At 32.1% G+C, this 18,393-nt stretch overlaps 1 protein-coding gene across 7 annotated transcripts; it reads left to right on the forward strand.

Annotated features, from left to right (window-relative positions):
- Positions 1-1,348: 1,348 nt before the first annotated feature.
- On the forward strand, positions 1,349-18,110 carry LOC118047965 (diacylglycerol O-acyltransferase 1). 7 transcript variants are annotated; one of them, XM_073410004.1, is made up of 17 exons: positions 1,349-1,455; positions 6,292-6,602; positions 6,692-6,772; positions 6,894-6,967; positions 7,108-7,183; positions 7,321-7,388; positions 9,774-9,897; positions 10,160-10,258; positions 11,294-11,395; positions 11,502-11,638; positions 12,172-12,253; positions 12,365-12,385; positions 14,823-14,885; positions 15,380-15,427; positions 17,222-17,284; positions 17,466-17,519; positions 17,726-18,110. In XM_073410004.1, exons 2-17 carry the CDS (start codon positions 6,306-6,308, stop codon positions 17,834-17,836), a joined length of 1,500 nt encoding a protein of 499 aa, XP_073266105.1. In that variant the 5' UTR covers positions 1,349-1,455; positions 6,292-6,305; the 3' UTR covers positions 17,837-18,110. The 7 variants fall into 7 exon arrangements, 5 of the variants coding, with proteins under 5 accessions (XP_073266105.1, XP_073266106.1, XP_034913332.1 ...); XM_035057438.2 differs by lacking the exon at positions 1,349-1,455 and adding an exon at positions 5,902-6,045; XR_012170163.1 differs by lacking the exon at positions 1,349-1,455 and having other exon boundaries at positions 5,897-6,602; positions 16,924-17,284; positions 17,726-17,758.
- The last annotated feature ends 283 nt before the right edge of the window (positions 18,111-18,393 follow it).

The raw sequence follows: 18,393 nt of genomic DNA on the forward strand, positions 1-18,393 counted from the left end.
TGGCCTTTGGTCAGAGGTAAATCTTGTGACCTATGAAGGGAAGAAGAGGGAGACACATTGACCCATGCAGAAGATATAAAAGCCCGATCAATACGGCTTGCAAAGTTGCCCTTAGACCAAGTGAACCTTTTACCATTTAGAGGTTCATTGAGATCACCCATAATGTTTCATTGAGATCACCTATAATGCGCGATGGTTTGGATAAATTAGACTTGAAGATCTTCAAATACTCCCACAAATTCTTCTTCAAGTGGATATCATTTGGTGTATAAATAACAGACACAACACAATCCACATTGTATTGGCACAATCTCCCTTCTAAGTGCAAGATAGTCCCAAACAAGCCAACCGAAGTGTTAGAAACAGTGAAAAAGGAAGGATTCCACACACAAAGCAAACCCCAGAGAGAACCAATAGAAGGTATTGCAAGCAATGACCTAGAGTGACGATCCCAAACAGAGTTTACAGAGTATTTATATTTTCCGCCCTTTCCAAATGAAGCCTTTGTTTGAGTTCATTTGCCATTTGAGTTAAGCCCACTACCAGAATTAAAAACTTTTACTCACTGTTCATCGTCCTGAAGAATCACTTTTCAACTACCAGAGCATATATTTGCATAGGGAGCAGTCATGACATCATGAGTTTCAATACCCACATCCAGGGGTGGAACAAGAAAAAAAGAATTAAAGGGGACCAAAATATTAGTTGTTTTATTATTTAGGCTAAATATATTAATATTATGAAGGGAGGGTCTGGAAAAAAAATTCCTTGCAAGGGCCAGGGCCCCTGCCAGCCCCCTTCTCACCGCCCTTGCTCGCATCCAAATCAGAGTCTCTAAGAGATAGGGGGGATTACCTTTCTTGCTCTTTTCCACACTTCTCAAAACCTTTATCTACTAGAAACTCTTTTCCATAGATTCACATGGAGAAAGATCAGCACCCAACTTTTCACAGCAATTTGTTCCTACGAAACCATCTTCAGAGCATACATTGTTCTTCTTACTTCCTAACGAGTTATCATAAAAATACAGATCATCCATATTAGCATAGGATTTAGTAGAGCCATCATCATTGGTAGATTCAGACCTCTCATTGTTGGATGAGTGCATCTTCTCAACCCATTTCTCAAATGCTTTTTTTCTCATCAACACTGCTGGAATTAAGTTCTAGACAAGGCTCCTTAGTAACCTTGAAGATCCCATGCATCTGGTCTTGAAACTGGGCTAGGTACTAGATTTTTCCAAATCGGCGACTGTTATTACCTTGCATGATCTGTGGGAGAAGATCAGGGAATGAAAACGGGATTCATTGCCTCATGATGGTAGCCGACATGTTGAAGAACAAAAGCATTCATTTTTGTCCCGCGAGGAGAGTTGGTCAAGGCCAGAAATCAGACCCTAAGATTGCGCGAGGATAAGTTGTTTCTGCTTGTTCGAATCCCATAAATCAACCTTAGGTGAAGTACAAAACTGCGTCATTTTCATTTAATGGAAAAAAATGTCATTTTTAAACTTAATTTGGGATTTAGGGTTTGTAATTTAAACCCAAACAATGTCGTTTTCAAATGATGATTTTCAAACCGACCCTTTCATTCTCGCATTTTTCCTAATTTCATTCTTGGACTTTTAGTTATTTTATTTTCAACCAATTTTTATCTTTTTGTCTTAATTTCTTTCAATTTTGACCTTGATTGAATGGGGATGGTGGGTCCTTTAATTTTTATTTTCCAGGAATCTTCAATTTTAGCTAATTTCAACTATTTTCTTAATTTTTATCTTCAATCTTTTACTAGATTGGACGCTATATTATTTTAACTTAATCTTTGGCCTATTAAATTCAATTATTATTTTATTTTATTTTATTTGTATTTATTTTGATGATATTTTTTATTTTATTATTATTATTTTATTCATATTTCTTCATACACAAAAGTTAAATAAACACATGACTAAAATAATTATTAGAGATTGGAAAGAACATTTGTTTTTGTTTTTTTTTTGAAAATGAATGGGGTTAAATTTTTGGTTATGAAAAATAGGCTTCAGTATGTTAACTTTAATAACATTTAAATTTAATTCTAAGTCACACTAATAAAAAAAATGTGAAATTTGTGTATAAACAAAGCAGCCTAGAAAGGTTTTAATCTAGTAGGAAAAAATAACAAATTTATTGGAGTTAATATATAATGATATTTGTGATAGTAGTAATATCTTGACTAGTGGTGATAGAAAATACTTTATTATTTTTATTTATTATTTGTTAAGATATTGTTATGTTTATTTGGCCAAATCTAAAAGTGAATTATGTGATAAGTTTGAAAATTTTAAAGTAGAAGTAAAAAATCAATTAGAGAGAAAAAAAAAATACAATTTGATAAAGGTGGTGAGTATACTTCTAATAAAATGAATGAATTTTTAGATTTGATATTATACATCAAATAACACCCTTTTTTTTCACCATATTCTAATGGGGTAATGAATATTAAAAAATAAATAAAACTTTAATGAATTTAGTTAAAATAGTGTTAATTAGATCTGATTAGCCTAATAACATTATATTCTTTTTGTTATATTCTTCATAGCATTTCTTATAAAAATTGGGATGAAACGTTAAATAAATTTTGGAAGAATAAAACACCCTCTTTAAAATATTGTAAATAGTGGGGGTTGTTTAGCTAAAGTAAATATTATAATTACTAATAAAAGGAAAATTGATCCTAAAACTATAAATTGTGCATTTATTGGATATTCTTTGTGTGGTACAACTTATAGATTTTAGTTTTAAATTCGAAGATTTATGAAATTGAAAATAATACAATTATAAAGTTATGTGATGTAGTGTTCTTTGAAAATATTTTTCCAATGAAAAATAAGGTGTCTAAACCTATTAATGAAAGTTATTCTTCTAAAATAGATATTGTTGATAATTATGCTTCCATGGAAATTGGAAAAAGTAAAGGAAATAGAAGAGCAAAAGATTTTGGTGCTATTTTTTACACTTTTTTTCTTGAAAATGAACCTAAAACATATAGTGAAGCAATTACATCTATTGGTGTATTTTTTTGGTTTGGAAAACAAGGGTAAATAATGAAACTGATTCTTTAATTTCTAATGTAACTTGATTTTTAATTTATTTTTCATAAGGTTGTAAGTTTCATGAGAGAAGATATATATGCATGATAAAAAAAAACACAACACTGATAGAATTTTAAAATCACTTATATGTTATGTGTGTGATAAGTGTAAAGTTGGTCTACGAAACCTAATTCAAAACATCCTAGTTACTATGGTTCTTTATGTTAAAACTTATTAAAATTAAGTATAAGTTCAAACCCTAAAAGGTACCTATTATCGATTACACAACATTCTATTAAAATTAAGTATAAGTTCAAACTCTAAAAGGTATCTAGCATCGATTACACAACATTAATGCTCACTTTTATTCTATTCATTATTTGTATGAATGATTTTAAATCATGTGGAGAAATGTTGGAATCTTGATTTACAATTATAATTAATTATAGTTGTTTTTAGTAATTAATAAAATTTATTGACTTAGCCATTATGATAAATTACTTTATTATATTTAATTGTTTTAAATATATTTGATAACCAATACCTTGATTAAGTACACATATATTGCATACGTTTAGGATGGGAAATATATAATTTTTTTACCATAAGAAATTCTTAAAAATAGTTTTATATTTTACTCTCTCTCTCTCTCTCTCACACACACACACAATTTAAGAATTTCTTTTTTATATATTCCTCTCAAGTTTCACTACACTTCTTTTTTATACTTTATTAACACAAGTGAGAAAAAAAAAGGTGATAAAAAGGTTTGAGGAATTTTTACTGCATCCATAAATTCTAATGAATTGTTGTATCTTTAGAAAGAAACATGTCATATATAAAATTATTTTTGTTGGAGAGAGAATAATGTTATTATTATTGTGTACTATAAGCCCTAGACTTCTTTTAAATTCTTACTGTTTCCTATATTCACTTCTTGTTCTAATTATTTTCATTATTACTCTCAGTTGTTGATTTAATATTTAAAAAGGGAAACAAAAATATTGATTTCATTTGTTTGCCTAATTCTTTCTATTTTTAATTGCCTAACAAGTTCTTCGATGGGAAAGCTATTGGGGCTTTAAAGAATTTTGTTTAATGACTTGGATAATAGGAGCATGTTGAATGATTCAATCTTGATTTTATAATGCTACTAGTTATTTATGTAACTTGATGCTAGTACATAGTTATATATTAATGTTTAATTAAATAACATAAAGAATATTAATATTGCTCTTAAATTATGTCTTTGAATGCTTATAAGGGATTTAAATATTATTAGAGGTGTTAATAGTTATATATTATTCATAAAACTGACCTATTTAATAATCCAAGTATAAAGGTTTTCTTTACTTGATTTAGTAAGAAACAAGCTAATTCAATTTTCATTAAAAAAAAAACTTGATAAAGTTCTTGCTAATGATGCTTAGAGACTGATTTTTTACTAGTTCTAGTATGAAGTTTCTCAATCTATATAAGTGTTTGATCATTGCTCTGGTTGGGTTCAAACTTACCAGCAAATTAATTATATGCCTAAACCTTTCAATTGTTTTTTTAAATCTTCTAGTTGTTGAAGGTAATTTTATTGATTTTGTTTTTAAAACATGGAATATAAAGGTGAATGGGGGGTTACATGGATTTAAGAGAGTGATTTATATACTGAGTATTTCTATAAGCTTGTAAGAGCTAGGATAGTCATAAATAATATCTTCATAGTATATATTATTGATGGTATAAAATTGGCTTATTTTATAAATATTCAAAACAATATAGTTTAATTTTATCAAAATCTTTTTGGCAAAAAAGATAACATCAATAGAGGTAATGTCAAAACTTTAAAATGATTACTTAAGCATAAGTTTTTTAATCCTAAGCAACAATAATTCATTACTCTATATTAATAGTTATACAACTCATATATTTAATAACAACGTAGCAAATTTAGCTTGTTTATAAAACTAGAGAGTGATGAGGGTTGGGGCAACAGCGGATTTTAAAGAGGAAAAATCCTAGAATGCTCGAAAACTAAGGTGAGTTCAAGTTTTCTGGAGTTTTAAGGCTGAAAAAACAAGTAATTGGTGTTTTTTTTTTTTTTTTTTTAGTTTAACATGGGTGTCCGGGCCAGCTTGCGCGCACCTCGACTAATCCCACGGGCCCTGAAGTTAACGACCATGTAAGCCTCCAGTGACCATCATATGAGCAACCTAGGGCTCGAACCTGAGACCACAGAGGGAGCAAACCTCTTGGTCCAAGCTCTTATCACTGGGCCACTACCTAGAAGAGAGGCGTGTTGTATCTGTTCATTTTCTTTGATATAAAAAGTGATTAAATTTCACGAGATGTCACGCTTCTGAAACATGATATATTAATTTGTCATATTTTTAAAATAACATATTCCAAGTTATTACTGTTAAGCATGAAAACTTTTTTGTCACTCTTGGAAATAACGATATTTAAATAAATATCATGTTTTTAAAATATAACAAGATAAAACTATATTATTTCACAAATTTTTTTTTTAAATAATGTTATTTCATCAAAAAAATTTAAATTATTGAGCTAATTTTAAATAAAAAAATAAAAAAAACCACTACTAAAGCCAATAGAATATTCCACTATAACTCCCTTGCAAAATAAATTAGAGCATGTTTATATTTTGTATTTTAAAAATATTTTTGAACAAAAATTAAGATTTATTTTGTTTCAAATTTATTTTTTTAAATTTTTTTATATTATTTTGATATGTTAATATAAAAATATAAAAAATAATATTTTAATATATTTTTAAATAAAAATTATTTTTAAAAACCACTGTTAAAATAATATCAAATACTATTAACATCCCAAAATAATCGTAATAATAACAATCTATCTAGAAGGCCATAATAAAGGTGCATACACACATGAACTTCAAAAATACAGAAGAAGAAGAAGAAGAAGAGCTGAAACCTATCCTGGTCCCTGCCTGTCTGGTTAGCAGCGTATCCTCACTTCCATGAATAAAGAAAAAAAAAAAAACCTCTCTGACTCTAAAATCTCGATTTTTCTTTCCAAAATAAATAAATTAAACATTCAAAATTTCCATCACCCACGCTTCCTTCTATTTATAAATTACTCGCATTTACTATCAACCGCTTATTAACTTTTTTTTTTTTTATATGTATAAATTACACGCTTCTAACTTTTATAATTTTTATTTTTGATACACTGCATTTCAGTGTATCAAAAAATCATGGCGGCGTTAGAGTCTCCGGAGAATCATATAAAGGCAACTGCAACATCAACGGCAACAACATCATCATCGGCGACGTCGGATCTTAAATTCTCCGTTCGACGGAGGTCTACTACTGTCACGGATTCACCTTCGACAGAGATGATGGAATCGGAGGATTTGAAAAGTAATGGTAAAGAATGCGATAAGGTTACGAATGAGAATCGATCGGATATTAAATTCAATTATCGGCCTTCAATGCCTGCTCATCGTGGTGTTAGAGAGAGTCCTCTTAGTTCTGATGCTTTTTTTAAACAAGTACGGATCGTTTAAATTCATTTTAATTTGCGTTTTATGGATGGATAGATTTTAATAATTTTGTCTTTACTACAATTTTGTGGCTGCAGAGTCATGCAGGTCTCTTCAATCTCTGTATAGTTGTGCTTGTGGCTATAAACAGCAGGCTTATCATTGAAAATATAATCAAGGCTAGTGCTATTTTCCTCTTCTTCCTTTTTTTTTTTCCTGTAAAAATAAAAATCTTGTGGCATGCTCTCTCAAAATTTAAAATAAAATAATGTTAAGAGCTTCTTCTTCTTCTTTTTGCAGTATGGTTGGTTAATTAATAGTGGATTTTGGTTTAGTTCAAAATCATTAAGAGACTGGCCCCTGTTTATGTGCTGGTAATATTTTGTTTTCCAATTTATTCCATCTGACTGATGAAGAACGTTCTTTTTTATTTGTTTGGTTTCAAGTCTGAATTATTGTAACTCTTTTTTTTCCTTGACAAGAAATTTGTTATGGATTATTGCTTATATTACAGTCTTAGCCTTCCAGCATTCCCTTTCGCGGCCTATCTTGTTGAGAAGTTGGCATATCAAAATTATTTGCCTCAACTTGTAAGTGCTAAAAAGCTGATTATTCTGCATCTTGCCATTAATAGAATCGGCTTATTATAATTGCTCAAATAAATAACTCACGGCTCATTGTGGAGCCTGATTTAGTTTGAAGCTAATTTTTAAGTTTAAAATTGCAGGTTGTTGTTTTCCTTCATACAATCATCACCACAGGATCACTTTTATATCCAGTTTCAGTAATTCTCAGGTTGATTTTATTTAGTATTCCATTTTCATTTTAGTTATCTATTGCGAAGTTTAGTGTTGTATAACTGTTAGTTTATCAAATTTGGAAATTAATAGCCTCTATGTTGCTCAATGAATTAGATTGTTGTAACATAAAGTGTAATACTCTTACTCCATTTGAAAATTGCATGCCAATTGAAAATCAGATATGCTAAAAAAGTTGAGTTCACGTTTAGGAAGATTCTATAAGACTCTTTAGGTTGCATGAGAGGCAGCATTGTCAGGTTCCATGATAAACTTCAATTCAATCACCAATCTTGGTTATGGTGAAGCCTTTGTTGATAGAATTCGGTGGTGATATCAAAGACGAATGCAAAAGGAAACTCTATTGTTGGAAACTCACAGTGAGGATTGAAAGATATTGATAACTAGGTTATGACTTGCAGTTTGCACAGATTATGGTCTAACATTGTCAAACAATTGATTTGAAAAATAATACAAAACAATTGATAACATTAGAGCATGAAAATGGTCAAGTTTCCTTTAGTTAAGAGAAAAATGCAGTTTAAATTGCACAAGCACTAGGCTGTGTCTATCTAACTGCAGATGTTCAGTTTACTTTTGGTTGTTCAAATCATCTTTGTGGCAATTGATCTGTCTGTAGATTTTTTAGTTCTCTGATCAGTGGTTGATAAATTTGTAGTGAGTTTGTGGTGAATAAATTTGAGTTAACAAATTTAGTTGTCATATTTCCGCAAGGCTTTTTTCTCTAGCTTTTGGAAGCAATATTGCCAACAATTCATGTATGTTCTGTATCTGTCCTTTTGCATTTCCTCATTATTTCTCTCATTTTGATGAAGTTATTAACTTTATCATTTATCATGCTGTGTAACACAGCATTTAACTTTTTCGATGACATCAGAACAAATGCAGGCGCCTGCTTTTCATATAGATTTCAGATATAGATTAATTGAAAGTCTTCACTAGCCTCACCTAATACTTGTTTTATATGTATTGAAGGCGGGGAGACTTTATATCTGAAATTCTTAATTTGTCCAGGAACCTGGAATGTATAGTTTTTACATTCTTACTTTCCTCGGTGAAAACATTTATCTAACTTGATAAGAATGTAGTTTTATGCAAAAATCATTCAAAAGAGTTAGCATTAGACTCTTATCTCTGATAGAGTCTTTTGATTCGCTGCTTCTACAAACCACAATGTATCCCAAGTATTAAGCTGTTGACCGACTAAATTAACCATATCCCAATGGAAAAGATGGTTCAATACACCATTGCCACACACTTTTGCTCATTTAAACACGAATCTGCCAATATTGCCATGCTTGCCAAAATTATATTGTCTTCCATCTATGTTGAAACAATGGCTTGGAGAGCATGTTTATCTTAAGCTAACACAAAAGGTTTAGGGAACTGGATCTGAATGCTTCTTCCATACCCCATTTATCATGCCATGCAAAATAAGATGCCTTTTTCCCTAGTCAAAACTGACAAGAGAAGAAAAATGACCCAACCTTTTTAATATGTATTGAAAAACTAGGATAAGAAATGTTCCTCTCTAGAAAATTTGCCCCTAAAATCCACTTCATGAATATCTTCAGTGATCAATCTGCGCAAGTTATCATTCCACCATGAACCTCCAAAGCCATTTTCCAAAGAAAGCCTGGTTGAATCATTCAAGTGTTCTTAATCTTTTATGGATGTAAAGGATTGTTAGAGCCTTTGGGATGTGTTATGTTTGGGGTGATATAGAGCATGTTCTAGTTGGTTGGGGCAGGATTCTGAAATCTTAGGAGATCATTGCCTCTTACAGTGATCATTGTGGGACATAAGTTTTCTTGGACACCCTATAAATCACTGCTTCTGGGATGCGCATAGCAGTACCTTCATCTTATAGTCAAGAGGACTAGAGAACCCTTTTGATTTGGATTTGATTTTGTGGTCTTTGTATTGTCAAAATGGTGGATGCTTATTTTCCATGTTTGTAACCATATATTGGCGAAAAAAGCAGTTAAAATCTTGGAATTACATTTTGGTAACTGAAATTACCTATGATTGTATGAATTTTCCCAGTTCCCAACCCTCAAGCATCATAATCTGTGCAAGTTCATAAACTCTGCAGTTCCATTTCATCAAGTAACCTCCCCCCCCGCGCGCTCTCTCTAACACAAACTTTAGATGACATAAAACTTTAAAATGTCAGAATTATCGCGCGGATAATTTATTGTACAGGCATAAAAAATGAGTTCTTTGAAGCTGATTTTTCTCTCTCGGAGTGGAATTGATAAGCTAAATGTCTTAATATCTTGTTAGATCTTGTAGGACGTTAGCATGCTTAGTCATTGGATGTTAACAAAGACACTTAAATATTCTTGGCTAATTTGTGCAGGTGTGATTCTGCTTTTCTATCTGGTGTCACGTTGATGCTCTTTTCTTGCATTGTGTGGCTAAAATTGGTATCTTATGCTCATACAAACTCTGATTTGAGAGCAATTGCCAAGTCAATAGATAGGGTAAGTATATTTGAAAAAGCTCAGCAGGTGCGTGGTTTTTCATGTGAAAGCTGTTGCATTGCGTCCTACATAAGATTGTAAATTGAAGAATTGAGAAAATATGTTATAGAAGCATCAAGTAGATGTGTTATCATCTCTCTCTCTCTCTCATCTTCTTATCTTCCCGTTATCATTATCATTACACATTCAATATTTCTCTCTATCAAATCTAATCAATTGGTTTCTCTCAGTCATTATTCATTGAGGTCCTGTTTAATTTCAGGAAGATGTCCCATCCATTTCTCCTTATGTGGGTAATCCTTATGATACTTACTTTAAGAGTTTAGTCTACTTCATGGTGGCTCCCACATTATGTTACCAGGTAATCAGTCATGTTTCTTCAGCCCATATATGAACAACTATATGCATTTTCAGCTTTTTTATAAACTCTTATTGGTTCATCTTGTATTACCTAATGATATTTGATTTATTTCCAAAAATTCTGGAGGATACATTGCAATGAAAAGACTTCTGTTTTACTTACAAGAGAATAAAAGAAAGAATGAACTTACTAGGATATATATGTTGAAAGTCACCCTGCATGCATGGAATGAGAGGAATCCTGCTATAACAATCAGGCTATACTCGACATGGAATTATTGGTGTAGAGTACCTTTTTAAACTTGAGTTGTGTGATATTCCCACATTTCCTAATGGTAGACAAATGTTCTTATGTTATCTCTGTGTATGGGACTGGATGTGTTCTGAGTGTCCTTGTTGCGTAGATCGGTCATTTTGTCTCATTTCCATCAATTCTTAAGATTTTAGATACATCCAAGCAGTTTTATCCTTCGGCGCATTTTATTATTCTTTCCTGGTCTCGAGGATTGGGGTTTAATGCCCAGCATTTCATAAAGAACAATTCTTTTCCATGTCTGGATAGAAGACAGTGGATAAAGACCTTGAATTTTGACTCTGTTCTAATTGACCAAATTTACAAACGTTTTGCTCACAAAATCTTGAAACACTTGGGTCTTGGGACCATGCAGGACAGGCAGTAATTACCCATACCCTGACCTACATATGCCATGCTATCACTTAATGCGTAAAGAAATAACTACTTGTCTCCCAAATACCATGACACATGATACAAATGATACACATATAACAGGGGACGTGGATTTGTAAATACAATCTAACTTTTATGTTGTCATAAATTTCTTAAGACTAGTATTAATGTAGGGGTCTCTATTCTGGTTATGCTGTGTTTAGTGGGTCTGACTTTATATATAGCTCTTGCAATTTGTTTGTGTGGCTATATCTTGTAAATAGGACTTCTGTCACTATTTTGTGGCTGCCATGTCTTCTCTTTGTTATCGGATTCTCTAATCTTTGCCTTGATGCATTGTCATTGTAGTCAAGCTATCCTCGCACTGAATCTGTTCGAAAGGGATGGGTGGTTCAACAATTTGTCAAGTTAATAATATTTACTGGATTCATGGGATTTATCATAGAACAAGTAAGTAGATTTTCACATTTAAACCAGTTCTGAGCGCTCTCTCTCTTTTGTTTTTTGAAAATAAAGGCATGCATTCCTGACATATTTGGTGGGCATAATTCTGCAGTATATCAATCCTATTGTTAAGAATTCACAGCACCCTTTTAAAGGAAATCTCTTGTATGCCATTGAGAGGGTCTTGAAGCTCTCAGTTCCTAATTTATATGTATGGCTTTGCATGTTCTACTGCTTTTTCCACCTGTGGTGAGTGAACTTTTCTTTCACGTTTTATGAACAGTTTCCTCTTTGTTAAAGAAATTCCAATAATTGCCAAAATTTTCTTTTTTTTTTTTCATTAATACCATGAAGCTTGTTATAGCTGTAGTTAGTTTGCCTCAATGGTGTCAAGTGAAAATAGTTTAGTGGAAATTTTTTTAGATCAATAGTGTTATTTGTAGTTTCATTTAGTTGTAGTGGAGTTGTAAGAATCCTCCATTGGACACATTTACTTCAACAACTATTGACTGCATTCCCTTGAAAATGTTTTTCTTATAACTTGTCCAACAAGTAACCACTTGCATTTCAAATTGTGTGCAGATTCCTTTGTAGTGGGAGTAATTTTTATAAAGTGTGCTTATTAGTTTTGTTTAATGCATAATTTTATTCACCTAGCATGATTCCTGAAGCTTGGCATATTCCTAGAAATTTACACTAGGTTTTTTCCCTCCCATAAAGGGGGAATTGTAGGACCAGGTTCATCTCTTTAGTTTGAGTTGAATACTGTTTTGCAAATGTAGGTTAAATATACTTGCCGAGCTCCTTTGCTTTGGTGATCGGGAGTTCTACAAGGATTGGTGGAATGCAAGAACTGTTGAAGAAGTAAGAACTCATATTATGGAAAATGTTTTCCTCTTGATATATCGATCAAAAATTCCTTGCTTATAATCTTTACATTTGCAAACGTGATTTTGGATTTGTGGCTTTCAACAGTATTGGAGAATGTGGAATATGGTATGTTTCTATACTTGAAATTCTTTATTTTATCTTTAGATTCTGAGGCTTGATTGTTTATTGGTGAATTTTTTTTTTTTTGTAAAATGAATTCCATGGAAAATGAATTCTAGGAAAATGGATTATTTTTTGGATTGTTAGCTCTACCATGGATAATGAGGTTGAAATATTTTCCAATGCTTATTGTGCAATGAAAACGACTTTCTTGTCTTTGTTATCCATTTTTCATAATAACATTCTATTTATAATTATCGTTATAATATGACATGTTGTATATTTTCTAACAAAAAGTATTTTCTTATCTATATATTATATGTGTAAATGTATTATATATAGGGATTTGCTAACCTTTCACTCTTTAGGTGGACTAGCATTGTGCCCAAATTTTTTGGACATTATGTATTGTAATTATGGGCTTTTCTTAATCACCTCTAATAGAGATAATATTGTCATTTCAGCAACCCCGACTTTAATTAGCAAACATTGGGGCCCAGTTTATTCTCCCCTCCCCTCCCCATTCTTTCTTCCTTTTTTTTTTCTTTTATAGTCTGAATAAAGCATGAGCAATAACACATCATCATCACTTCAAGTTTTGCTACAGAAATTGTAGTTAGAAATGGACTCTAAAGTGGCCTAACTGCTAAATCTTCATTGCTTTGTTCAGTGCTTCTGTAGGCTTTCAAATTTAAAGAATTAAGGAAATACTATTCCAATCTTTTTGTAAAGAAGCACTATCTTCACTCTTTCTCAAGCTGTTAATCTCTCTCGTTTTTTCTCTTCATTCAGCAACGCAATAGCTATCCCATACTCCCTATCTTGTATTTATCTCTTTGCAGTCATTAATTCTCAGAAATGGATTTGATATAAAAACCTTCCTCATTGCCTTTGCAGTGGCTATTAGAGAATGATGATAAAGGAAAATAATAAATCAAGGAGAAAGAAAGATGGGAGAGAGAGAGAGCAAATAACAAAAAAAGAAAAAGAAAAAAAGCAAGGGTACCAGATGGCAGTACTATCCCAGTCACAACAGACCAATAAAGCTTTAAATTAAGGGTTCAAAATTTTATGTTATGGATCAATATGGTCAATCATGAAACTTTGTGTGTTTTAACAGTCATGTGTTCTGGAATACATTCTTGTTTTAAATCTATAACATGAATGGTGTGGGAATTCTAACATGTGCCTCCCTAGAAATTGTTTTCATAGATGTTTAATTGATTTGGGAGTCTCAAGAGGATAAATGCTATTCCCATTTAACGTAGAAAATGGCAAAAGTCAGGGAACTATGGAATTGGAAAAAAATGAATATTTGATCTATGTGAATTCTTGTTATGTAGTTTCCTAGTTGGCTATTGGATCATGAAGGTATAAAAGTTGCTATATCTTCTTATTGAAATCCCAGCCATGGTTCCCATGTGCTGTTTGAATTTAGTTGTGGAGCAACATTATGACTGGACAATAAGATACTTCTATTAGTTGCAAATCATTCTATTCTAGTGAAAGTTGTGTCAAGATAAGGATATTAGATTGAAAGTCTTCAATTTCTATTCAATCTTTTGTCCATGTCGTGGAAAAGATTTTATTTGTTGATGCAATTGTCAGCAATACCATGGTAATTAGTTGCTGTATAACCTATCATTTTGCCCTTGTGTTTCTCCCAATTATTCAAAATTATCCATGTGTTAATTTGTTCAGTAACTATATGTTTGTAAAATTGGTTCAATTGTGGGCAATAGTTAACTTCCTTCCATTTGTTCCATTAAGTAGGTATGACATGGACAAACAATTTCTACATAGGATGAAAATGGGATCCCCATATCAAATGAATGGTGTTTAATGAACTAAGTTGAAATGGCCTAGAGATCCATAAAAACAAAAAGATTCGCACGTGATTTGATCAAGATTTGGAAGGGTTTCTAATTATTTTAGGGAAGAAGCTAGAATTTAGATTTTGGGTGGACAGTGGCTGCGTTTCATAAATAATAAAGAGAGGCACCTGAGCAGCTTACAGCTCAGGTGAGAGATTTTTTTTTGTTTTGATTGATCACGTGTAGGTCACATGACATCATTTACATGATATATGAGTTCAATTTTCATCATGTGTGGAAATTATTTGTTTTCGTACCCAATTAATTGAGCAATTGGATGACAATTAACCATTGAATCTAATTGAGCCATTTTTACAAACACAGAGTGTTATTAAATAAATTACTAACATAGGGGAAATTTTAAAGAACTGAGACAAATACTAGGGAATAATGTTTAAGCCAGTTAGTTGCTTACAAGTGTGTTCATCCGGTGCCTTTATATATCATTTGCATTCTTATTGTAATGCTGTAGTTATTATTACGAACACAAGATGTGCTGCTTATGAACACACAAGTGCACAGAGACTGGCTGGTCAAGCATACCTCTAATTGAATCCTACTGTCTACAGCCAGTTCATAAGTGGATGGTTCGCCATATCTATTTTCCATGCCTACGGAATAAAATACCGAAGGTAACTTCCCTTTCTCTCCGTGGACTGTAAACAACACTTGATTCGTTAGAAAGTAAATGAACATTTCTTCTTGCTGTATTTTGATCTCTGCTTTTGTCATCACAGATTTTCATTTTATTGTTCTATGATGGAAGCTTTATAATGTGACCTATGGATTACAAGACATGCTATAATATCTTGCGATTTTGTTTTTTCTATTGAATCTTCTTTCCAACTTTCTTTTTATTTTTCTGCTAATTCCACAAAGAAATCGGAATTACAAATATAAACTTTAAACTCCTATTTATGACAATTGTTGACAGCAACTTTTGGAAGAAGGATGATGCATGGAATATGAAGGGGGTTGTCTTAGTTTTTTTCTTATTTAGGGCTGTGTATTATTAACCAAGCATGTCCTGGTGATTTTATATTTTGTTAGACAAAAACTTAATAGAGATACTCTCTTGGCAGTTCCTCACAATTTTTCTTTGTTGTTTTTTCCCATATCATTGCAGGGGGTAGCTATACTTGTTGCCTTCTTAGTTTCAGCTGTTTTTCACGAGGTATTATTGACTTTTATCTTGACTAGTTTATCTCATAGCTGGCTTCTATGTTCACATAGTAGATCAATTTTTTGCATGTTTATTTGATGGTTATAGAAGTATCTTTTTTAGGAAGCATCAACAAGGATATGAATACAATATGATACATATGTCAATATGTCAATTTTTTAAATTTAGGATATGATACAGGTTGTCATGGATACTTTATTAAAAAATATATAATACCGAGTTTTTGGATAAAATGAAATTATGTTGGTTTGGTATTATAATATATAAAATAGTTTTATTTTTTATATAAAAAGATATTTATTTTAAATTTATGTATTTATTTTTCTTTTTAAAAGGATGGGATGGTCAGGATGATTATGTTATTTATCATTGTGTTATTAAGCTAAAAACAAATATGTTCTACTTTACATATGTAGTTTCTCGATTTTATTCTAGAAATTAATTCAAAATATATAAAACTATTTACAAGATGGGAAACCATAAATTAGTTTGAATAACACCAATAATAACAATGTTAAGATTGCATTTGTCACTTTGACAATATTCATCAATTATTATCCATTTCAAAAAATAAAAAAAAATAAAAATTTATTATCTATATAAATCATACTCACTGTCCTAAAAGGATTGTCATGTTTGACTTTCTACAGTCATTAATTGACATGTCATATCACCATTCTTTATCACACTTTTCTAAAACACCCTCTATTGTATGCCTCTTACAAAGTGGGTTTAAATAGGGGTATTTTAGGAAAATACATGACTCAATGATTTGATCAGAAAATCAGTAAAATTCAAAATAGAAAACCAGACAATCTCTTTGGGATTGAGGGATTATTATATTAATTTGATATTATAAAATGAAAATGTGCAAAAACTAAATAGTAAAATTCAATTTGCTACGGAAATTGTAGTAGTGATGTATCCACGAGGTTTTGGATACATCTATAAAATCATTTTTAAAGTATCCCCAAGCATTTGAAATAATATTTATTATTCATTAGTTTTTCTTTGGCAAGTATCCGATTTGTATTGGAGTAGTACCAGGTCAAGTATAGTATTGGATATGTGCCCAATTGGATTACATGAGGGATTTTGAATTGTACTCGTATACACACTTGATGCAAAATCCAGGATTTTGCTTAGGGACTCATCACTCTATTTTTTATTTTTCTTTTTCTTTTTCTTTTTTTCCTTTTCCAGTCTTGATGGGTGGAGTGATTTTGTGTTCAACTTAATGTGAATTATTAATTTCAACTATTAAAAGATCAGCTTTGGATGAGATGAACTTGACATGAGCGACAAATTGCACACGGATTGTGACGGTGTCATGAAAATCTATCTCATCTTTGTCTAGGAACCACACAGTGCTGGGGACTTTGCTTTATGCTATGTCAATGGTAAAAATAATGGTAGCAACCAATTCTGAAAGTTAAACACACCAAGTTACCTGCTTAGTTTGGCACATTGATAACATGGATTGGTAGGTTCGGAAACAGGAGAGATCTAAACATCAAGAAATTACAGAATAACCAGTAGGCCGATCCAGCTGGGTTGGGATGAGGGCTTAGTTGAGGATGATGCTGATGAACCGTCTCTTCAACTCTTCACGGCGGGCGAACTCTTGGAATGCAGTGATTGAGATAGAGTTATAGACCAACACTTTGAGATTCTATAGTCATTGCTTGCACTAGAATTTTTGAATTGATGCACCACTGGCTCTATTCAATAGTTTCAATTACAGCCATGTACTTGTGGTGTCATTTGATGTTAATTATCCTGCAGCTGTGCATTGCTGTTCCCTGCCACGTGTTCAAGCTCTGGGCATTTATTGGAATTATGTTACAGGTAAGATGATTCTGACCAAAGACTGCCAGAAGTTCGTTTCTAACTGACTGTTTTAAAACCAGTTTTATGCTTGCTCCCCCCGCTCCCTAAGAGAAGAAAAGGGAAGAAGGAAAAGTATAATCTTTAAGTGTGTTGAATTAGCTAATGGAAAACATGGCTTCCTCTTTCTCGTTTGGATCAGGTTCCCTTAGTGGTGATCACAAAATTTCTCCAAAATAAGTTCAGAAGCTCCATGGTATGTCCATTTCTTCACCTCTTCATCTCCCAAGCAGAGAGGTTAAAATCTGGAACACCTGATAAATAGCAGACTTCCAAACCCCGCTCTATTCCATCATGCAAAGTGTTGTCCGCCATGGTAGATGGCCATGGAGTTCAAAATCAAACCCCGATGAGCAGCAGCCTGTTCTAGTCCATGACAGAATGCAATTCTTTTCATTACAGGTGGGAAACATGATCTTCTGGCTGTTTTTCAGCATTCTTGGTCAACCAATGTGTGTGCTTCTGTATTACCATGACTTGATGAATCGGAAGGGGAAAACTGAATCAAGTTGACACAAGCTTGGTAGAGCTTGCCAAGGTCAACAAAAGGCATGGTTATGGAAGTGCTTTTTTCCCATGTGTTCTGCAGGAGAAATGGTGTTGAGCAGTGTTATATCGAGATGTCTTTTTTTTTTTTTTTTTTTGAATGTCTTTGATGTACACGCAATTTTGGTAGTACAGGCACTGGGAATTAAAATGCCAAAGTGACACTGGATTTTTATTTTTTTATTTTTTATGTTTGTTGGTTGGTTAATCATTTCTAGAAAAATGTCAATGGTTCCTGTTCCATGGTTTGGCTTTTCAAATTCGTATCCTGTTGTGACTGCGTTCAAGGTCCTCCACAACTGATGACAGTTTTTTGTTTGGTAGTAGTAACTAACATCGTTGACTATGCTGATGGTTGTATTAAATTTCTTTTTTTGGTTAACGTGACAACAATGTAGAGATGTAATTAATGTAATCCAATTTACCTAACAAGTTTAAAAGTAATCTACAAGCTTGTTTGGTAGTGTGGTTGTGGTTGTTTTTTAAATAATTTTTTATTTTAAAATATAAATCAATGATTTTTT

Source organism: Populus alba, chromosome 6 (genome assembly GCF_005239225.2).
Source record: "Populus alba chromosome 6, ASM523922v2, whole genome shotgun sequence".
NCBI classification, from domain to species: Eukaryota; Viridiplantae; Streptophyta; class Magnoliopsida; order Malpighiales; family Salicaceae; genus Populus; species Populus alba.